Below are 23,752 nucleotides of genomic sequence, written 5' to 3'. Positions count from 1 at the left end.
TGAGCGTGCTCCTGTGGCATGTGGAAGATGCTGAATGAGAATGAAAAGAAAGAAACAAAATAAAATTAGAAAAAAACATAGAACCCAAGTAAAGCCTACATTTCCCTACGTTGCTATAAGATTCCAACAGTTAAGTCTCAGGAGCACTGGGTTCACATTACATCGCAAGGTTGCTGAAGAGATGATTAGGATACAGCTGAAGAGATTGTACAGAGCAACAAGGAACATTGTGGGGTCAAGGTACACAGAATAAAGGCCAGAAGATGTCACAGGAGATGGGGGTATCAGGGAAACAGATGAATCTTGTGACTCACAAAGACAAATGAAACAAATTAAAAGTTAATTATGAATCTTTATCAGGAATATCTTATCACCTACTAACTGCATAAGCAGTACTGGGAGAAACACATTCTGTTGACTCAACCTCCTCCCATTTTACCATATTCTGCCATTTGAGAAGCAGTTCATTAAAAACGGTGAATGTCAAAGGCTAAATAGTTTTACAAGAGGAAAAGCAAGTAAACAGCACAGTAACATCACCACCCAAACCCACTTTTTTTCAAAAATGAATACGGAGTGTCACCGTACTCCAAGACAGGATCTCACCAGACTGCATTGTAACAAGGTGCCTCACCACAGTGCCTTAAAACAGGGTGTCTCACTACACTGCATTATAATAGGGTTTCTCACCTTACTGGAAGACAGTTTCTCACCACACTGTATTACAAACAGGGTGTCTCGCCACATTGCGGTGTTTTAGCAGCACTGCTCTTCAGTTATGCATCTTTGACACTCATTAAATTATTGCCAATTGCTGCCAAAATATCTCCTAGATCTTATTTTTACACATGATTCTAACGAAAGAAACACATTAAATCTGTGGAGATGATTTTGTGGAGTCCTGTAGCTCAGTGGTTAGAGCACTCGCTTTACAAGCGAGAGACCTGAGTTCAATTCCAGGCAGAGGGCGAAACCTTGGGCAAGTTTCCTTAATAATAATCCCTCCAAAAACCCAAAACAATGATAAATTGGTCATTTTCAATCTACGACTGTTTGTGGGACATTGCTGTGCGCAATTGGCTGCCGCGTTCGCCCACAAATATAATCAATTCAATTTACAGTGTGTTCTGTGAAGCGCTTTGGGGCGTCCTCCCGACGTGAAAAGCGCGATATCAAATACAAGGATTATTATTATTATTTCCCGATCGTCAAAAAATGTACCTACCTTGGTGGAGCGAACTCGTGATGAAAAAAATCCACACTCCAAGAATCGGTAAATGTAGCGGAGAATCAGATATATTGGCCTTCAGTGGGGCTTATCTGTACCATTGATTGGAGGAACTTCCCCCCTCCCCACCATTATATTTCAGCGTCAGGAACATTATGTGCTCTGAATGACTAACTGTACATCTCCTGCCGGATTTGTCACACAAAAAAAAAAAATTCATACCTCTTCATCTGTTGGCTGCAGCACATAATAGAGCCAGGGGATCTCTGCAAGCTTTCGCAGTTCGATATCGACACTGTGCAATGCTGTGGAAAGCTGCTCTTCCTGAGGAGAGTCCAGTTGCTGTCACAGGAATGAAAAGAGTAATGTGGTCAGCTCTCAGGATTACAGCAGATAACAGATTAAAAAAAATAATAATTGGTCACTCAATCCGTGACTGTTTGTGGGCCACTGCTGTGCGCAATTGGGCGTCACGTTTCGACCGCAAAATATATATATATATAGTCAATTCACTTTACAGTATATTCTGTGAAATATAAGGCTTTATGTGAAATGCAAGTATTATTATTATAATCCATCAAATTGGAGTCCTGAATTAAAATGCGATTACAATACGCGTAAAGAAAGGCACCACAATGATGTAGTGGATATAGCTGCAATCCAAAAGCTCGCTGGTTCGAATCCCGGTCCATACTTTGCTGGTCTCAGCCAAGGTTGCAAGTTTAATTGGCCAACCAGGCTCCCTGGTCCCTTCAGCACCTCTTCTACTGGTAATACGAGGCAGTCGGGTGAAGAGAGGTTAGAGACGGCTGTGACGCCACCTAAAGTTGAATGGCTTGTTATCACTCACTGCCAAAGCTCGCACATGAACCATGGTCACTTGAGCAGGATACCAAAGGGCAACCAGTGACCGTAGAAGCCTACCCTGACACGAGAAGGCTGAGAAACAGGAGCAGAGACGTATACCAATTTGGAGAAAAATAATTGGACACACTAAATTTTCTAAAAAAAAACAAAGCTTGATCAACATCCAGGAAGGATTGTCCCAGCTAGGCAAGTTTGCCAGACAATGAAGCGTTCCGGGATGCCATCCTGCATGAAAGGCACTATATAAAAGCAAGTTGTTTTTGTTGTTAACAAAGCTCTCAAGCTAACCGAACAGGTAACGTCTTACACCTAAATATTTTGCTAGTTCCAATCGTAACTCGTCTATGTAAAGATGCATGCACTGTATTGCTGAATTTAGTATAACAGGCTCTGGACTGTTACTATGCAGAAGGATCGATCGAGGCTTCGAGAGGTTGTCCCGATGCAAGAAGGTGAAAGTGGTGTGAGCCTCCAGTGGTCAGGCCAAGCTGGACAGGTCCAAGCTCAAAGACAACACCAGATAAACAGCAACAGAGGCTTGATCTGATCTATATTTGGAACATTACACAACATTACCTTGTGTGAGGGGCTCTATATAAATGCAAGTTGTTGTTGTTATATTTATCAGTTGACTCGGGCGAATATCTTACCAGAGGAACTCTTCCGACAAGCAATGATTCAGTCTCATTGTGCAAAGCTTTCACGTTGCTGGCAATCTCAATCGCTGTGTTCCTTGTAAGACTCTGGGGAATAAAGAATGACTTGTTTGCTGACTGAGGTGCAATTCTTTTTGTTTATTCACACAAATAATGAAGAGAATTCAATGGGAGAATTCAGTGAAGGGTTAGCATAGACAAGGTTCCGGATTGCTGTCAGACACATTATTTATCAACTGCCTTATTATGATATGCAACTTATATAAACCCACCCCTTACCTGCATCAAAAACAAATCGAGATTGATCAAATAGTCATCACAACAGTACAAATGCCGTGTGGTTCATCTAGCTCTCACTTCCACAGACCACAAAAAACTTTCCCTGCCATAGGCCACAGCATCCACTCTGTCTCCAAGGGGAAAGTTCTACAGAGATATGACCTGACCCCCTTCCCCTCCTACCCCCAAATTCAGACCCCACGGAAATCACTGTGTCACGGGCAGTAATTTCCTTATTCCAATCTTCACCTATTACTGTATCATCCACACTATTCCAAAGCAAATACTTATCTATTTCTTTTTTTCCTCCCCAACAAGTTAATTGAGGCACATGAACTCATTTTGTTAGGAGTCTGTTTCATGTATCCATAGGTAGAGGGAAAAAAAGTCATTCTATTGATCATTATACCCTCCTGAGACTTTTGAATTCCAAACTATGAGTTGTTATCAAAAGACAAAAGATTGACTGGTTTGGTCGGCTAAATTTCAACATGAGAAAGACAAGTCACAGTTGGTCATTCCTGCTACTTTGTCCCACTTCTTACCTCTGGGAACTTTGGATGGGTTTTGTTTAGTGCATGTGAGCTTGCATTTACTGCATGAGCCAGCTCCTGCTCCAAAAGGCTGTGTGTTTTGGCTGCTTCGCAGATTCTGAAATACATCAAGGAAAGACTTCAACAATACAGACCAAGGCTGACAGAGCTGGTAGGTTAATAGAAGAGACCTTCAGGAAGGAATAATGTGGGAGCATCGATCCGTGTGATGTTATTGAACATTTAAATTATAATCTTTTTCTCTTTATCATCTATTGACAAAGTCTAAAACTTATAAAGTGAGTAAACTGAAGTTTTAATCTACAATCGTTGTTTCTCAATGTCCCTGCTAATCCAGACGAAACCTATTAAAGCAGCATTGATTTGCACCATGTCAGTACATTTCTGAAGCAGTTGCATCGCTCTGATATTATGTGCTAGTAGCATTGATATTTCTTGTCCCAAAAAACATGAATTGTGCCATCAATTCACAGTATTAACTGGAAGAACGTCACTCACATCATGGTGACTCAGAGGGAACCCTGCTCAAAAATAGATCATGTCAGAGTTAAGTAGTCATTGTGACATATTTCTGGATTAATTCCTTAAGGAATCCTGTTTGAAATCTCCGCATTTCAGACCCCAAAACATTTGTCTATAATTTTAGTGAAGTGCTTTGCACAAATAGTACTCACTCTATCTGACTTTATTTCTCCATTAACAAATAAAAGGATTTGACCACACATCTTTATCACTATCATTTGACCATATAGCCACCAGCACCTGCTATTGCAATCATTAATCTGGATTCTCTGAACGTGTGGGAGGACAGTAACCATTACTGCAGAATAAACCAATACAATTTATTGGGTTTTGAGATCTTCTGTTCGGTGGGATTGAGCAATGCACATCCTTCCTCTGGGCTCCATGCCCATGTTAGCGTACTTCAGAATATGTGAATTATGCAGTACACAACCTGAACAAGTTCTCCAGTTGGCTGGGGTTGGAGTCTTTGTATAAATCATTGAGCCACTTCCCTTTGATTCCTTATACAGTAGAAATACAGTAAAAGGACACTGTGAGCCGCAGTCACAAGCACATCTCGTCTGTTTTTGAGAAATCACCCAACACATCTTATTGCAGATGCAATATAAAATATACAGCTTAAAGCGCACTGCTTAAAGTGTGTTCACTGAAAACTGACAGAGCAGCAATGAAAAAACGTGTGGGGAAGCTCTGTACTTTACGAGTATACGGAGCGATTGAGGTTCTTTGTGTTAGTACCAAAGAGAAAAATAAATATGAATACAGTGAAACTCATATAACTCAACTCTGGGATAAGTCATTAACCCAAGTACGTTGTACTTTTGAGATACTGTACTTTAGATAACCAGTCAACACTGATAAGTAGTCAATTGAGCATTCCCAAACTAAAACTGCTGTGCTAAATAGTCTCTGTGTAAAAACAAATACCTCCTGATCTCCCCCCCTTATCACTCCCTTGTTAACCTTCTTAAATTGATGCCATCCACTTACAGTGGTTACAGTTGACCGGCAATCAGTTAACTCAGAAACGTCCAGGGATCAGACTTGGGATCTTTCTGGTCTAAGTGCCGAATTTACACACTCTGCCATCAGGGAGTCCAGTCTTGCTTTACGTACCTAGTAATTAGTTCCTCAGCAGCATGGGCACAGAGCTGCAGCTGGGTGGCCTCTTCCTCTGTGGCCAGATCTACAGAATGCTGTGGGTACAGGTGAGGTCGAAGAGCGGGTCTGCAGGAATCATAACGCAGTTTGTTTTCCCACAGCTTCAAAGTGCTCTCAAACGCCTGCGTAAAAATAAACTGAATGATAATCCTGTTGCAAACTAAACAGACAAAGCTTTCAGTAACTAATAATTATAACCGCACGAGACGCTACAATTCCAGTTTGGTCTTTGGCTTTATTGGTTGAAGATAACTCTGCATCTCCAAGGTTAATTTCTCAGTCAGATGGCTGATTAACCATCAACCAAGCCTTGGATTACTGGATTTCCTCAAGAGTCATTTCAGACCATTGAGATTCTTACCATTGGCATAACTGACATCATAGACAAAACTAATCCATCCTCAACTAACTTCTGTGTACCATGCAACCCTGTTATACTTCACCATGATATGAATTCAACTATAATGAAATTGTACTCTGGACCCCATTTACTGCCCACAATTTTCTCACTTGTTTCCTTATGTACAGCAGGTTTTTCACACTAAAATCACTTCTTTTTGCTTAATTCTCTTATATACTTACTCGGTCTCTTGTCAACATCTGGGCTCTGTTTTTGTGCATGATTTTAATAACCCCAGGTGGCTGGATCCAGGCCTCTCCATCCACTTGTACGGGCACACCCTCGTCTCCCAATATGGTGATTTTTACAGATCGGCACTGAGGAACATCAGATTAGTTTAATTTTTGGAAATTGTGACAATAAAAGGATCAGCTGTTGTTGCTATAAGAAGCGAATAAACCAGATTGAAAGTATTTAACTGAAAGAGAATCAACTGTTGGGATTTAAAGGCCGTGGCAAGAAAGGGGATTCATTCTTAGATCGATGGTTGGTTCCATGGGATACATCCGATTTAAAATGCTGTGCTTGGGCCTAAAATGACCGATATAGCTGAGCAAACTCTTAAAAAGACAATTTTTGTTTGCCTCCTTCAATGGCAGTTCATTCATTCATTCATTCATTCATTCATTCATTCATTCATTCATTCATTCATTCATTCATTCATGTGTTTGTAGTAACAACAACAACCTGCATTCATATAATAGCCTTCACGTAGGACAGCATCTTGGAGAGCTGTAGAGACTGCAGAGACTGATTGATAACAAGTGGCTTGAAGTGTGAGTGAAAGAGTGGCACACCCACCTGGGCTATTCGGTGATGCTGTAGCTTGATTACCCTGGATACCGCCATTTGCATACTGCCAAACACAGCCACCACTTCCAAGATCTTGTCATCAAATGAGGGTGCCCCAAAGATCTGAAACGTGCACAGAATTTACAACTCTGTTCACGCAGCAAAAACAATGCCAAAGGGCAAAACAGGCAAGCAGCTGCAACCTGAGTTCCTTCCCCCATCCATCAGGTCATGATCATACATCAGCCTATGGCCAGACAGACTCTGTCTGTCTCTGTCTCACACATCCAGTTCTTGACAGGAGTCAATATTCACAATGTTTTGCAGTTCCTGTTGTGAATACCCCATTTTAGACTCGATTTTTGAGCTGAGTGCTCTTGTGCTTGTATTTCCCAGTTATTCTTACAGCAGGGACAAGTCTTGCATGACCACCCACATTCTACAAATCACTTCAAAGTGTAACAGACTTAAACAGAATGATACGTCACGGCAACAGGCTATTCAGCCCAACTAGTCCATGCCTGTGTTGATACATCATGCATCAGCCTCCACTCCTCTATTCCCTTCTCCCTCATGTAGACATCAGGTTTGCTCTTAAATACATGGATGACAGCGCCACCCAACTGCACCAGCACTACAGATTCCACCAGTCATGTTGCTTTTATTACAATAGCTGTTAACAACTATGCATGCATATTGTACAATAAATATGAACTGTTTATCCAGGCTGTGATTGCAACATGATTATGGCATGCAAGAAAACACGGGATTTTCTTTTAAAACACATACATTACAGAAAATTCTATGGGCATTATAATCCCATAGAGGAGTCATAGGTTATAAGAGTTTTATATTCCAATGGATCAATTTGGAAAATGTTTCAGGTTCTTATTAAATCACAGCACTGAGCACATTGGCTATAAACATTTACAAAAACATTCCTGAGAATTAAATTATATTGTTGCAAAATACTTTGACAATTACCCAATTGATTTTGTACGCAGTTAGTTTAAGCCCAAATAAGGGTAGCAGAAAGAATTGAAGTCAAAGGTTAGTTTTCTTATGGACATGAAGATTTGTCTCTTCTTCAGCAAAACTTACATCATCCTCTTTGGTTCCGCCCCAAAAATTGGTTCCACCAGCATAGCTTGGAATATTTAAGACAGCAATGCCTTGGAGACTAGGCAGAGGAATATACTGTCCATCACACTGTAACGCACAAAAAGAACCGTGAGAAAGTGAACCCTTTTTATACACCATGTGTCGTGTTAAACATGCATTCCCAGTTTATTTAGCAATAATCAGGAAACTAACAATGAAAATGAAAACATTACAGCTCAGTGTTTCTATAGGTGGATTTACCTTGACAATAGCTTATAATAGGGAAGAGGAGACTTCACATCCACAAGGGAAGTAGTTTATTGAACATCACCTCATACAATACAAAATTACAATTGTCTAGCGTCTTTCACGTCGGGAGAATGTACCAAGGCGCTGGGACTCCAGTGGACCCACATTCAGTCATCTTTCCCCCTCCCCCACATTAGCTATTACCCCCAACTCGGGAGCAAATCCTGTACTCTCCAGGAACTTGGGATGTCTTACTGACGTGATAGAAGCTATATAAATGTAAATTTGCTGTTGTTAATCGTAACCAGAGAAGCAGAAGTCAGTAGGTAAACAGGGAATACACAGAGCAGCTACGTTAAATAGTGGGAGAACCTAGAACCAAAATAGTGGGAGAATGGCTCAATGTAAAAAAGGGAGCAGCAACATGGCATCTTAAGTGACCGTAAATTTTGTGGGTGAAACGCGAATAAATAATAAATGTTATCTTGGGTAAAATCATCCACTTCTTAATTTCAACTGAACCAGATATTAAAATCTACAAAAATAAAATAAATAGTTGGTTGGAAGACGCTTAATATAAAACCCCACCTTACAATGATACTTTAATGTGACATAAAGTTTAGTTTGCATATGATTTTCACTGCATTTTAATGGATTGTATCTATTGTCCATATCGAATCACTGTAGTATGACAGCAGGGCTGCTTTAATGGTGTGGAAGATGCAAAGTAATTACCTCAAGTTGGACTTTTTGTTCCAAGTTCTTATAGGTACGTTGCAGTAGCTCTTTAGTGCCAAGCACACCATACCACATCATATTCTTGGTTCGGCTTCTAGAGAACAAAAGGTGGAAAAAGTGTTCAAAAAGGACCAATACATGAACTGAGATACTAGACGTTGCATTATTGCAGCTATACATAAAAATAAATAAACTTGATCAATACGCAAATTACTATTTCTTTTATTGATCCTACATGATCAACCCCCTTTCTACCAGATTGCAGTCATTTGTTGACTGGTTGTAAGTAAAAGACAGGTACTTCTTTGATATTCGAGGCTTGATGGCTTTGAAATATTGTGTTTACTATGTGGTATTTCTAAATGTTTTTTCCTCAAATGAATCTCATTGGAGCACAGTTGTTGCGAGTCAATATAACATACCAGAAGAATTTATTTTGTGCAACTAGGATTTGTTTAAAATTTTGTTTTAAGTTTCTTTTAAGAACCACAGAAAATCAGCCTCAAAGTTGAGCCAGATTTCAATAATTTAACAAAATCTTAAGAAGAGTAAATCTAGACCCAGGTGGAATTTTATCCTATTAAATTGGTAATTGCATACATTTTATTTTGTATGGAAAACTAGTGGTAATTTTTAAGGCTGTTTAACAATTGAAAGCTCTGTAGATACCTGCATTTCTCAGGGTGCTCCTCACGTTTGTTGTTAAACTCCAAGGAAATCTTTGCATCTAATCCAATTCCAAAATAATTGTTCATCACACATTTTTCATGATAACCTTCTCTGGAATTAAAAAGGAATAAACAGATCTTGTTAAAATTGACTCCTAATATTATTAACATTTTCTTACAATATGCAACACAATTCAAATATTAACAATACTTTTTCTTAGAATCATAGAAATCTATGACACAGTAGGAGGCCATTCGATCCATTTTTTGGTTTGTTATCCTAATCCCAAATCCGTTCTTTTTCCCCTTATTCTTGGATACTGCTCCTCTAAATGTGCTTATCACCAATACATGTTTAAATGTCCAATCATTCCTTATATGTTTAATAAAATGATCCAATTAATAAGCAAACAAGAACATTAACTTGGTAAACACGGAAAAGAAAATTGCTTACAGTAAATCTGGATCAGGATCTATAAATGGAGTTGCTCCAAAGGGATCAATGTTAGCCAGTAACATTTTACTAATGATTGAACTTCCTGCAATCGAGGCAGCAAGTCCAGCTCGTAAGCCTGTTTTAAGAAACACATGACTAGGAATTAAACACACAAAACGACCTACAGTGTACAAGGTGCTAACATCACCTTTACTCTACTATGGTTCTTAAAATAAACTGAAAAGTAAATTTTAAACAAATCCTAGTTGCACAAAATGAATGTGAGCAACTATATTTTTGGTACGGAAAGGACAGTTGCCGAAAGCAACTTGACGGCACAGGAGTTTGAGCACTTATCAGTACATAATAAGTCTCAAGCAGCTTTAGGACCCTCACTTTTCACACAGTGGGTCCTGGCTTTGGTTGAAACTATCTCCAAAGGAGGATACAAGGTGATTCCTTGGAGGGAGGGAGAGAAAGTTGTGGAGTGTTGGCATGCATCACTAACATTCCTGTGTTTGGCAGAGGGGTGGGGGGCACCTTTATTTTATATGAAATAAATAGAGGGGAAAGAAACAAAGAAGATCCATATATTAAACTTTTCCTATATATACACAGAAATCCTCATATGCTGCACAGGGGAACAATGGAATGCTTCCTCTAAATTGGCTGGTGCCAGTAACTCCGCTCCAGTCGATGTTCTTGCTTCCTGCCTTTTCTGCCGCTGCCTCTGCTTTACATGGTGCCGGTGTTGCCAGTTGTTAAGATTTTTGCCCCTCCAGCCTGAGGTGCTGGCTTTGCCTGGTCCAGCAACCGGTCAAAGATTTCAACAGCAGCAACAAGGCCAGGAAGCCAGCCGTCGACTATTAGGTCCTCCCCTCTGCCCCCCCCCCCCCCCCCCATCTCCCCCCCCACACACACACAAACATTTTCTTTTCCTCTTCTGTCTTTAACCTTGGTCCATCAACTATTTTTTAAAAAATGAATTAAGAAGAAACAGCTACTAGCTTAAATATCACAGAGTTTTTTTATGAAATAAATAATAAATGTAAATTATTATGTTGTATTTCAAAAGTGCTGCAAAGTGTAATGACTTTACTTTTAGGCAAATGGAGGATCCCATTTGCACATAACAATCTCCGACAAATAGTCATGAAGCGAATGACAAATTTAACTCGACCATTATTGGTCAGGACACCAGAAGAAACTTCCTTTTCATTGAAAATAGTGCCATGGGATCTTTAACATTCAACTGAACAGGTGGTTGGGGCCTCAGTTTAATGCCTCGTCTGAAGGTTGCACCTCTGACAGTGCTGCACTCAAATACCAGCCTAGACTATGAGCTCAAAGTCCTGACGTGATCGCTACCTGGACAGATGATTCTTGTGTTCAGCACTGGGAGGTTTTCTTTACTCGCAGTCAACGGTGAAGATGAGAATGGACCAGTGTAGGATGTAGTGCTTCGATGGACTCGTCTTTCTGGAGATCTGGGTGCAGGCCTGACATCTAAAGAAGGAAAAGCCCATATCACCAGTTTGTTTATATTTCTATTACTGAACGCTAATATAAAGCAGTAAACCCACAAAAGAAACTGCAGTCTACATCTGGGCTCTCACTTGCTCAGCTTTTCCTGACTTCTGCAAGATCAGCTGTCTCTGCCACTCCTTTGACCCTTTCCCCACTTGGCTGCTGAGATTGTCATCTATGCCGTGCCACCTCCAGGCTAGATTACTCCATAGCCCTGCTCGCTAGATGCCCCAGCTGCTCCCTTCACAAGCTGCAGCCCATTTAGGTCTCTGCAGCCTATGTCCTCTCCAGCACCAGGCTCTGCAAGGCCATCAACCCCATCCTCACTCAGGTTAACCGGTCTAAGAGCCTTCTTCTCCTGAACCTTGCTTGTGTCTTATGATTTACACACACACAATCAGAATAAATTCTCTAAGCTAGGAAGACGAGAGAATCAAGTATATTTACATGTCTGCACGTCAGAGTCCTTCGATTCATCCTCCTCTTTTTGATCTTTGTCCTCCTTCATCTCCTCCTCACTTTCTTTCTTCAGTTCCACTGGAGACTGTTCCTGAGTGTGAGCATTCTGTTCGTCTATTACTGTCAGGAAGAACATGAGTAAACACAGTCAGATACATACACAAATCTGCTCATGCACAATATGGAAAGGAAGAGAAGAAATTCACAGTGACTAGAGGACTGGAATGTGGACATGAAATGGTTATTTTCTCTCATGAGGAAATTCGCTGTGATATATGGATTCATACAGTCGGATAAAATTTGCAGCACATCTTGTATTAATTATCATCACATATCGCAATTTTCACTGCAACATCTCGTACAAAGACTTACATATTAGCAGATTGACTACCTACTGTGGTCCTTAGAATCATTCTAACTAGCCGAACATACCATGGGAGATCAATGTCTCTAGCCAAGCTGCATCAAAGCCTTATCGTAGTTGGATCACAAAGTAAACAGTGAAATTCTGTAACATGTATGTCTTTAATTCAAGATCCTCATCCTCACCTACAAGGCCATTCACGGCCTTGCTCCCTCCTACCTCTCCGACCTACTATCCCCCTACCTACCTGCCCGTACCCTCTGGAACTCTATCCCCAAGTGCCTTCGCCTTGCCTCCTCCATTTCCTCCTTCAAGGCCGGTCTCAAGACCTTTCTCTTTGACCGTACCTTCAGCTCCCCTCTCGACTCTCTACCAACTCCTCGCTCCCTCCCATTCCTCCCCTCACCCTGACCATTTCCCCCTTGCTCGGGTCCTGACCCAACTGTACAGCGCCTTGGGACGTCCTCCCGACGTGAAAGGCGCTCAATAAATGGAATCTTGTTGTTGTTATTGTTGTTGTTTAAATTACATGGTACTTTAAAATCAGAAACATACAACAGTAAAATACTGAGATTAGGTAGAACATAGCATTATCAGCAAGGTCTGCGCCTCAGGTGGAATGGAACTACACAAATCCTTGCATTTGATAAAACGCCTTATTATGTCGTTGAGACGTCTCAAAGCACTTCACAGGATATACTGTAAAGTGGATTGACTGTATTTTCTGTGTGAAATGCGGCAGCTGGTTTGCACAAAGCAATGTCACACAAACAGCCACGGAGATAGTGACCAATTTTATTGGGGGATTTGTTAGCCTGGACACTGGGAGTGACTCCCTTCTCTTTTCGAATAGTGCCACAGTATCTTTAACATCCACCTTGCAGGCAGACGGGAGCTCGGATTAACATCTCATCCGAAGGATACAAGTCAAGAGGCCTTGATCTCTAGCTTGTGCTGTATTCACTGATCCTTGGAGCACGTGCCAATATGTCACGCAACTGGTCCAAACACCCTGGATAGAGAGAAGAGAAACCAGCAAGTTTCCTGTAGCAGATCACTATCAGGTGCCCAAATACAGGTCGGATGAAGACAGTATTGAGCTTGGCTCTAATGTGTCCCCACGTCAAAGAGCCGATTGACAGCAATCTCGGGACAAAAACACGAAGAACAGTCACTTCAAGCAGGTACGTAATTGTGGAAAAAAAAAATTCAGTGCTAATTTAGAAGCCACTTTTCTTTTAAAGAACCAGTTTCCAAATTAATAAATTAATTAGGAAATTTCCACAATTCTGTGCAATCTTAAATTTAGAGACAAAATGATCTTAGAGGGTAAGACTGGTAAAATATCAGACCCATTTTTGAAGTAAAGGATTGTTCTTTACAAGGGGCTGATCTCAGACCAACATCAATTGCACTGATTGATAGGAGATCAGAGAGGGGATGGAAGGAAAAACTGACATCATCCAACTCACTCTGCTCAAACTGTGTGTCCTGCCAGCTGATCACAGAGCAGCACTGACAGTAATCATGGAGAAATCCGCCGCACATACTGTCCTGGCCTCCAGCCTGAAGGAGGAAGGGCGGTGGCAAGTGGCCTGCAAGGGGAGAAAAATTATAGAAAAAAAGGGAAGGGAAAATAAAATAATAAAAAATAATAAGAGGTTTCACTTTGTACAATGAATAAATTATAAACCAAATCAAGCTCGCCAATCAGACTGGTGTGATGAGTTCCTAAACCACACAGTGGGGTTGAAAATACCCTCCAGCAGGAAACACGTGAGCACAAGTCCTCAGAATGTAAAGTGCATCTCGTCTGGTGGAACCCGGGTACATCACACTGACCCACAAGAACTGGGCTCTGACCTCAGATTGCCTCAGAGTGAGAGATGTCACGAGTTAGCATGACGTACATGGGGTTCCGTGCACAAGGTATACTTTTCACAAAATAGTTCCTCCTAAATTCTCTTTTGGATCCCCTAATCTCTATTTTATACTTTTGTCCCATGGTTACAGATTCTCCAACAAGTGGGAACAGGCTACTTATAATAAAATTACTCTGGTTGCTTAATATCCTTTCCACATGCCAGGGCTTGAACTCACACTGTTATGTTCCCAAGACTTACTGTCTTTATACCTACCACACGTGTTAACAGTGACCAAAGAGTGGCACCATCTCAGTGCAGGATCACACATAACTCACTCCTTTCATTATTTCAACAATAAAACACCCGAGCATACAAGCAATGGACCACAACATTCCCAGGTAGATGTCCTTCTGCTCTGTCCTCCTCACAATTGCCACAGAAATTAATTTCCAATTTACCAATACTAAAACCAAACTGATATTCAAACAGACATTTTTAAAACAAAACATTTTTTAAAAAATCCTTGTGAGCCATGGTATAACCCAAAAGCCATTGGGGCCACGGTGACTTGCAGAACAGACCCCCCACATCACAATGAATCCAGTAACCGCGCTCATTCAAATCAATCTGCTTGATTGATAAACATCAGAACCTAAACTCCACCCATCAGCCAACACACCTAGTCTGAGACCGCTACAGAGGATTGGCTCGATTTCTACGTTCCATTGGCACAAATGTCACTCTGAAAGCAATTCAGTTCCATGGAGAACCCCCTTTACAAGCCACAGGTTTAAGTCCTGTAATAATAATAGCAATCCTTGCATTTGTTAAAGCGCCTTATCACGTCTTCGAGACGTCTCAAAGCTCTTCAGAATATACTGTAAAGTGAACCGACTCTATATTTTGTGGGCGAAATGTGGCAGCCAATTGTGCACAGCAGTGTCGTAAATTGACGAATAGTCATGGATTGAGGGACAACATTTTTTTTTCAAGGGATTATTACCCTGGGAAAGCGATCTGCCAATCAACTGACAACCGGGATCCAATTTACTGCTCGGTAAACAGAGGTGTGGAGTAAGGAAACTTGTCCAACATTCCACCCTGTCCGGTTACAAAGAACAGAGAACACCTATGCGGTATTCCTTGTGATTTGGATTGAATTATTGAATCAGTCCCTGCTGTCGACAGATTTTGCCATTTCTATCTCATTGTTCACATTTTGGCATTGGAAGCACTGTACTTTCAATCTTTCTCTGCATATTCTCCACTGATCTGAACTGGAAACAAAAGAAAAATGCAATGGTTTGGAACCTTCTATGTTAATAGATAATAACGCTAATAATAATAATCCTTGCCTTTGATAGAGAGCTTTATCACGTCTTTGAGACATCTCAATCCGCTTCACAGAATACACTGTAAAGTGAATTAACTGTATATTTTGTGGGAGAAACAAAAGATACTCATAAAGGGTCTTGAAGAATCTGTGCAGTTTGAATAAAAAATGTACTGTTTGAACCGACGGAAAAGAAACATTATTAATAACTGAAAACCCTCCCGGTCTAAGTGGGCAGTACCTTTCTCTGCTTGTTCAATGATTTGTCTCACTGCTTTTTTCAGACTATTTGCCCGAAGCATAAGCTGTTCTCTTGGTTTGAAGAATTTCTGTGTGGAAGACCTCGCAGTGATGCTTTCCAATGCTGTCTCCTTTGTGTCGGACGACTCTTCATTGAATTCCTCCTCTTCCTCCACGATGGGTGGTGTAGAACGAGACTGTACAGCTGTAACCTGCGATTCATCTTTCAGGGCCTGCAGCAGCAAGTCCAACTTTTCATTCAATGCTGAACACTGACAAGAGAGGGCAAAACATGGATTGTATGTTGTAATAAGAAGTTACTAGCGTCAAATTATTTCATATTTCAATAATTAACTGTTAAATAATGTAGGAGTTGAACACAGTGTACTGAAGTTTCAGAGAACAGAAATTACAGCACAGAAGGAGACCATTCAAACCATTGAGCCAAAGCTGGCCCAACCTTATCCACTGAAGCTCTTGGAACATATTGGCCCATGGGTCACTTTTGGTGCATCAAAAATTGGCCTGCCGAACACACACACCAGTCCAGGCAGGTCCCTGACAAATCAATACCTTGTTTTCAGGAGCTACCAAGCCGTGATACCCATTGCACCACTAGAAATGAAGAAAAATTCAACAAAGAAAAATGGATTTGGTTGGCCACCACTGATCTACCTAAACATTTGAATTGACCTGGCATGTACAACTTTTTGGGGGTAGTGAATTCAATATATCCGCAACCCTTTCCCCAAACATATAAACATTCTTTGACAAACTTTTTCCAGAAGACTTTATAAAAGTGGACAATGATGTTAAGTGACAGATGGAAGGATGAAAAGATGATAGAGCACAGCTATATTAATAAGGCACTCCATCTTCCAGCTGCTCCCTCTCTGCCCTGTGGCACTTTTTCCACAAACTATAAAGCGTGTTGTCCAGCCTGTCAAGTTTCAGGAAAATGAGATTCATCGCAGATCATACTTTCAAGACTGGAAAATACTATTTGAATCTGTTTTGTATTTATCATATTAAATATTATTTTTCTTTTCTTAATTCGTTTTTATTTATACAGTAGAACCTCACTAATCCGGTCACTCAAATGACTGGGCAAAAGTGACCTGATTTGATTTGAGATGACCTGATTATCAGGTGATTCAGGTGACTGATGTAATGTTAAGAGCATTGGTAATGGGCGAGGGTGATGAACATTCAACAAACATACTCTGCAATCTTAGTAAAATAAAGGCATTGTCACACTTAAAACAAAAGCTGGTATGTATTCAGCCTTCCTTTTGGGAAAGCTTCCAACTTGTGTTCTGCCAATCACAGCTAACTGTCTATGACTTTTGCCCTCGCTGTTCTTGATTAAAGTCCACCCTCTCAAGTAAGGACAACTCCGGGCACTGCGGTGGCATGTTTTACATGTGTTTGTACCCCGTGTGTACTGGAGGAGGGTGCTGTAGCGGCCGCACTCAATGACTGTTGCCTGAATAGTGAGGTGCCCGGTTTACTGAAGCAGACAGACAGACTATCTTTTAACATAGACAATGAAAGAGACTGTAAAAATGTGCCCGCAATTGTAAGGTGGCTGGATTACTGAGGTGACCGCAAACCAGGTTTCTACTGTATATGTGACATTTACACATTGGCTGTTAAAATCAAAACAGGATCCTGAAGAAAACATTTTTTCTGTGAATTTTTCATAAGTCCATAAGTAATAACCCTTGCATCTGCTATAGCTTCTTATCACATTACAAAACCTCTCAAAGCTCTTTACAGAATTTACTGTAAAATGAAGCGATGTTGTAAAGTAAACACGGCAATCAATTTGCACCCAGCAATGTCCCACAAGGAGCCATCAGGTGAATAACCAATTTTATCTGGAGCATCGTTGTTCAGGAACCTAGGCCATTTGGAATGGCGAGGACATTGTTTGAATCTCATTTCGTGATCATGGGGAATAGGTCAACCTCTTCTTTTCAAAATAGTGCCATGGGATCTTTAATGTCCACCTGCACAGGCAAACAGGACCTTGGTTTTAACTTTTCGTCAGAAGGATGCCACTCTGACAATACAGCATGAACAAGGGTTAAACACCATTCGAGCTGACAGGATGCTGTTTGAATCTCATTTCATGATTGAGGAGAATAGGCCCACAACTACCTGCTACCTGCTAATTGATTCACTTACTCACAGTCCAGCTGGGAAGATTGTCACCAGTTTGAGAAACAGAAGGCATTGCTTCTCTGAGCAGTTAGCAGACTAATTTCAGCAGGTTAGAGAGTATTAAATGCTCTTCTTCGCACTTGCCGCAGGGATAATCTTTCCAGATTGCATGCCACGTTTACATGCATCAGCAGCTCCAATGGTCATGTGAGCAAGATGTAGCCTTCAAGGCTTAAAGGTGGTTTGACGAAGCTCCAACAGAAATACAGTCAAGCTGTGCGTCAAATAAAGTCAAGTCTGTAGCTTAAAGAAGATAAAAGACCAATGAATGTAAAGTCAGGACTCTGAACGCACAATGTAAGATGGCGCTCCAATAGAGTGCTGGGAGATGCCTGCATTGTCAGAGGTGTCGTCTTTCAGATAAGACACTAAACCAAGGGCCCAACTATTCAGGTGGATGTGAAAAATCCCATGGCACTACTTGATAAGAGAAAGGAAATTCTCCCAGTGACCTGGCCAACAATCCCACAGATAAAATTGGTCACTCGCAACATGGCTGTTTGAGGTGTAACATTCGCTGTGACGCTCAGCTGCAAATAGCCAGTCTTGAAATGAACAGTAGCCTTATGAAGTGCTTTGAGATGGCCGGTCAATGTGATAAGGGGTTTATCAAATGCAAGGATATATTATTATTACTTCATCACTTACTTCTACACACAACCTCCATATCACATTACAGCGTTAGCTCAATCTTTTCCCAAGTTGGCTTTAAAAGGTTTTAAGACGTAGGTAAAATAAAATTGGATTTTCAACTGTAAACATCCATTTCAACCAGAACCCATCTACAATAAGGAATATTCTACGTTTGTCCTTACTTTGTTGGCCAATGCTTCAGTCTCCTCTGTATTTTCATTGGTCTTTTCATAGGTCTTGCCTACTTTGGCAACAAAATCCTTCACAGTCTCACAAAGAATTCTGGTGGATAAAACATTGACATTAGTTGTATTAAGTTAGTTATACTTTCATCAGTCAGCATTATACCACCACTCACATCATTATACTTCTCACACTCACCATTACAGCACCACTCATGGAAAGAATTAATTATTACAGAAAAAAGGAATACAGAATTTAAAGGAACAATGAGTTGCTACAATCCATTATAACAGTAGCTATATTTAGTAGTTTATTTTAATGACACTAATGCGATTAAACCTCCTAACCCACTACCATCCTGCTTGCTCCATCCGCTCAGCGGGCTCCAGCCTACTTCATGTCCCCCGCCTCGCTCGCCCTACTATTGGCGGGCGGGCTTTCTGCCATTCTGCCCCCATCCTCTGGAACTCCATCCCTCAGTCCCTTCACCGTGCCCTATCCCTTGCCTCCTTCAAGACCCATCTCAAGACCCTCCTCATCTACCATGCTTTCGATCTCCCTGCTTCCCCCCCATCCTCCACACTCCCCCATTTAGAATGTCTAGTCTAAAAGGACAATTTTCATTGTATCGGCTGCTATAAAATATTCGCTTTTCTCCCAGGATCAAAGAAGCACCATGACATGCTCATCATAATATTTCACACACAAAAAAAAATCACTAGCTTCTAGCTTTTATATCTGTAACTCTCACTGGTTTATTTTCTGTGTTCAGCTGGAAGAACAATGAGTAATATATCCTGCTCTCATCTACTTCAGACACAAAAGTGCAAAGCAATAGTGAGATAAATACTGAGCTGCCAGATCAAGGGTTCAGCACTTCGGTTTATATAATCTAATTAGACTGAAGAAATATTGCTCTTCCTAATCTGCAGAAAGGCAAGCATTTCATTACAATTCTCACGCAGACACTGCATTCAGGGAAGACTCACTTGGCAGAAGATATGACAACCGAATGCTGATCAGAGTTGAGGATCTTGGCAAGATGAGCAGCAACAGAATCCTCATAGGCAGATATCTGAAACTGAGATAAAAAGAAGGTCAAAACACCCAAAATATCCACTGCTGCATTTCACATTTGCCCCTATTTATGCTTCTTGCTTATACTGTTACCGTACTGGGAAAGAGCTGCTCTCTTCTTCAGAAAAAAAATCATCTATTCACATCATCTCACATTTCGGTGCTCATCAGAACTTACATGTAAAGTGGGACTAGACAGTTTCTTACAAAGACAGCAAACAAGTTCACAAGAGAGGTTTGGCTGAAGAGAAGGCCCTTCTGCCTCACTGATCACATACTTTCTCCCCCCCCCCCCCCCCGCCCCACTGTGGTCTTCCCATTATAGCATCAAACCATTTATTCCCTGAGTTTAGTGCCCTGAGCCCCAGGTGTAAACCCTAACATCCAAAGAGATTCCAGAGATTGACTATGGGACTCTGACATATCTTTTTGAGATAGGTTAATTTGGACCTCAAAGTTGACAGGTGATCTTCTCCTTGGACTCCACTGTTGCCATTCAATTCTCTGTGAGGAGCTGGATTGAACGTCTAAGTTGTTCTACATTTCTCAACACTTACTTCAGATTCCTCAGTATCCTCTTCTGGGTTCACCGCCAGGGTCTGTTTTGATGGTATTTTTATTTCATACGTCATAATACTCCATCTGTTCGAAACAGATTTTTTTACTTCATTACCATCTGCTGAGCACAACTCACCGTGTAGACTGGTTAGCATCTAATAATAACTATTATTAATAATAAACGAATAGTCCTTGCATTTGATACGGCACCTTACCATATTGCCAAAGGATTTCAACATAAACAATTTTGGCATTTATAGAGTACCTTTCACACAGGGTAGCATCTCGGAGCGCTTAACAACGGCGGAGTTTGACATCGAACTGGGAGATAGGGGAGGTGACATAGGCATGGTCAAAGAGGAAAATCTTCAGGTGCGATCTGAAGGCAGCCTAGAGGGGCAAGGCGAAAGCGCTTTACGGGATTTTACTGTAAGGTGTAGTAACTGCGTATTTGTAAGTGGACTGTGTAACTGATTCATGAATATAAAAATAGGAAGACAAGAACATACAAATAGTTTGTTAAAAAGTGCTGACCTTATGATAATGTTTTAATGCACTGTTGTATTATCTTTTATCCAATTAACTTAAACAGTATTGATTTGTGAAACTTAAGATAATACAACAACAAGGTTACATTTGTATAGCGCCTTTCACGTCGGGAGGATGTCCCAGTAATAAGTAATAATAAGTAATAATAGCGCCTTATCACGTCTTTGAGATGTCCCAAAACGCTTACAGAATAGTAAAGTGAATTGACTGTATACTTTGTGGACAAAACACGGCAGCCAATTACACCAGCAGTGTCCCATAAACAGTCGTGGATTGAAGTGACCAAATTATTATTGTTATTGTACTTAACTGTTGAATAATAAAATTAATACTGTGTTTCAATTGACAGTAAAATAGTCTCAAAATAATGCACAAAGGAGATAATGAACCAGGAAAAGGCTGCCAGGCCTCTCCCTTCAAAAGTACCAGGGACAATTCGCAATAATGTGAACCCCCTGACTCATTATTTTTTGGCTTTATTTAATTACAATGTATATAAATAAACTTACCTAAAGAACTGACTTACATTACAGAACTGACAAGGTTAAATCTCTGGTTACAATATTGTTATTGAATGCTTGGTGACGACACATCATTACAGTCGTGTTTACCTGTCCAGCATTTTGGTGCTCGCTCGTTCCAATTTCTCCAGAATCTGAGGAAGTTGGGTGTCATCATCACAAGAGCCTCCCCAGCCGAGGACCCTGGCCAGGTCATTCCCTGTTCCTAGAGGTAGCACTCCAAGCTGGCACTGTAAGGTGGGAATATTTGGACATTACCAACATCAGAAACAATTTGTTCAGATAACCTAATACACTGAAACAGTTTTGCTAATCGGATATCTTTTTCTTATGCAGTGTCAGCATAGACTTGAGCTGCACTGGGAAAGCATCATAGGCTTTGTTTGTCAGATAAGATTTTAAACCAGGGGTCTCCAACCAGTCGATCACTGCTAGGTGGCGGTGTCTTGTAGCTCAGTGGTTAGAGCACTCGCCTCGCAAGCGAAAGACCTGGGTTTGATTCCCGGCAGGGCGGAACGATAGGCAGATTTCCTTACTCCACACGCCTCTGTTTATTTAGCAGTAAATAGGAACCCGGTTGTTAGTTGATTGGTGGATCGCTTTTCCAGGGGTAATAATTCCTTCAAATTCTTTTTTAAAAACGTTTTTAAAAAATTGGGCACTCAATCCCCGACTGCTTCTAGGACACTGCTGAGCACAATTGGCTGCCGTGTTTCGCCCACAAAATATACAGTCAGTTCAGTTTATAGTATATTCTGTTAAGCGCTTTGAAAAGTTTCAAAGACATGGTAAGGGGCTACAACAAATGCAAGGATTATTATTATTATGATGACCAAAAAAACAAGAGGAAGGAGCGATAGGCCCTCTGGGCAAGAGAATGTTGTACACAATCCATTGCATACAAATGGAGATTTCCATTCATAATGTGGAACTCTTTGCTTGGATTGGATACTTTTCAGCATAGTGATGGGCTAATGTGTCAGATATCCAGATGACCAAGAAAAAATCAGTTCAGTTTCCCTAACATTCCCTCACCTGCTTGTGTAGGTTTAGTTTGTCAATCTCCGACAAAACCCATCCAACACTGCCATCTCCTCCACAAACAAGAATCCGGAAATTGTCAAATTTTTGAAACAAACGCAATCTAAGAGAAAATTATTGATAATATAAAAGGTTCAATATTAGCCAATAATATGAAAGGGATCACAATTATATTTCATTACTAGAATGCTAAAATTCTTCAATTCTAGACCACTGGGCCCAAAGATTCTCATGGGAATCTTTAATAAGGAATCCAAGTAGCACAAATGAAGACACAATCTGAACTGTTAGGCCAAACCACAAGAACTTTGCTCCCACAGTCAATCAACCCATGAATTGATAGGAATTCCAGCAAGATTCCTTAAGGATTCCCTTTAAGAAATAACCCAAAATAGACCTTGCTATTTTATAGCCCTCCCTCCACCTCTGCAACGTATCTCTCCAGCCACTACCTCTGCTCAGTGAACTTCATGACATCTGCCTGATCCATCTCTTCCAACCATTCCACCTCCATTCTCTGGAACTCCATCCCGGAGTCCCTCTGTTTTGCACCTTCTCTATTTTAAGACTGGTTTTAAGACCCACCTTTTCAAGTGGACCTTGAGTCACCTCATCCCACCCTCCCACCCAGTTCGGGCTCCCAGTCAGCTGTGAGAAGAACTTTGAAATATTTTGTGTTCCCAACACGAATTGCGCTATATAAATGTAAATTGTTGTTTTTGCATTGCAAGACGATTGGGATGTTTCAGGATAAAATGCCTGCGCTGGAACAAATAAGTTGGTACCAGCATTTCCTAGCCTTGGTACTTGATCAGTCTCAAATCCATTATGAAGCAGTGGCTCGCATACAAATGACTTGCAAACACGAAACACAACAGTCTAGCTGTGGGAGCAAGTGGTCACACACAATAGTAGGTGTCCTGTACTGGCAAAACAAAGTGAATTTTAAATCAAAGTGGTGGGTAACTTGCCAACTTTCTAAGAGCCCAATGTGCACAATATTGATCGCTGACCTTAAGTGTTAGGACAGAATTTGCATTGGTCCAAAATTGCCACATCCCACCAGAACATGGTTTCTCACTGGCTTACACCAGGAATATCTACTCAGCACTTTTACAGGAAAATTAAATATTTTATCAGGTCTCAGTGATTATAGGAGCAGAAATGAAATTCTAAGGCAAATTATAAATGTCTGTCTCAAAAGTCTTACCCAAGATGTGGTCCTCCATTCATTAGGTCAAAAACCTGAGCAGGATTTAGCAGCTGTTTGAACCTTCGAAGAAACTTCACCCCCTGATTGTCTCCGCTCTTAGAGTTGACAAACACTAAAAGTGGGCTGGCACAGGAGGGTGGGCAGGTAGCCTTCCAGAAACCTGAATATAAGCAGTGAATGGACATACAAAATACACCTTATCATAAGTGCAACATCCATCCGTTTAGAACATACAACATTATAACAATAATAATAATCCTCACATTTAATATAGCACCTAAAGTGGAACTTTGTGTTCAACTATTGTGA

General features: G+C 40.8%; 1 protein-coding gene across 1 annotated transcript in view; it reads right to left on the bottom strand.

Moving 5' to 3' along the window:
- The window catches only part of dgkh (diacylglycerol kinase, eta), a 166,746-nt gene that overhangs the window by 14,783 nt on the left and 128,211 nt on the right, over positions 1–23,752 (bottom strand). Inside the window, exons 9-27 of the mRNA XM_042334347.1 lie at positions 23,441–23,603; positions 22,225–22,333; positions 21,280–21,419; positions 20,119–20,203; positions 19,474–19,565; positions 18,484–18,583; positions 15,444–15,714; positions 11,629–11,760; positions 11,023–11,160; positions 9,673–9,790; positions 9,220–9,330; positions 8,548–8,644; positions 7,564–7,671; positions 6,472–6,585; positions 5,853–5,987; positions 5,226–5,392; positions 3,576–3,681; positions 2,746–2,838; positions 1,451–1,570 (exon numbers count right to left, since the gene is read on the bottom strand). Coding sequence (XP_042190281.1) covers positions 1,451–1,570; positions 2,746–2,838; positions 3,576–3,681; positions 5,226–5,392; positions 5,853–5,987; positions 6,472–6,585; positions 7,564–7,671; positions 8,548–8,644; positions 9,220–9,330; positions 9,673–9,790; positions 11,023–11,160; positions 11,629–11,760; positions 15,444–15,714; positions 18,484–18,583; positions 19,474–19,565; positions 20,119–20,203; positions 21,280–21,419; positions 22,225–22,333; positions 23,441–23,603 — 2,399 coding nt within the window. The remainder of the gene's footprint in view (positions 1–1,450; positions 1,571–2,745; positions 2,839–3,575; positions 3,682–5,225; positions 5,393–5,852; positions 5,988–6,471; positions 6,586–7,563; positions 7,672–8,547; positions 8,645–9,219; positions 9,331–9,672; positions 9,791–11,022; positions 11,161–11,628; positions 11,761–15,443; positions 15,715–18,483; positions 18,584–19,473; positions 19,566–20,118; positions 20,204–21,279; positions 21,420–22,224; positions 22,334–23,440; positions 23,604–23,752) is intronic.

This window comes from Callorhinchus milii, unplaced genomic scaffold (assembly GCF_018977255.1).
Source record: "Callorhinchus milii isolate IMCB2004 unplaced genomic scaffold, IMCB_Cmil_1.0 Scaffold4, whole genome shotgun sequence".
Lineage (NCBI taxonomy): Eukaryota > Metazoa > Chordata > Chondrichthyes > Chimaeriformes > Callorhinchidae > Callorhinchus > Callorhinchus milii.
This window is presented reverse-complemented; position numbering and strand designations above follow the sequence as displayed.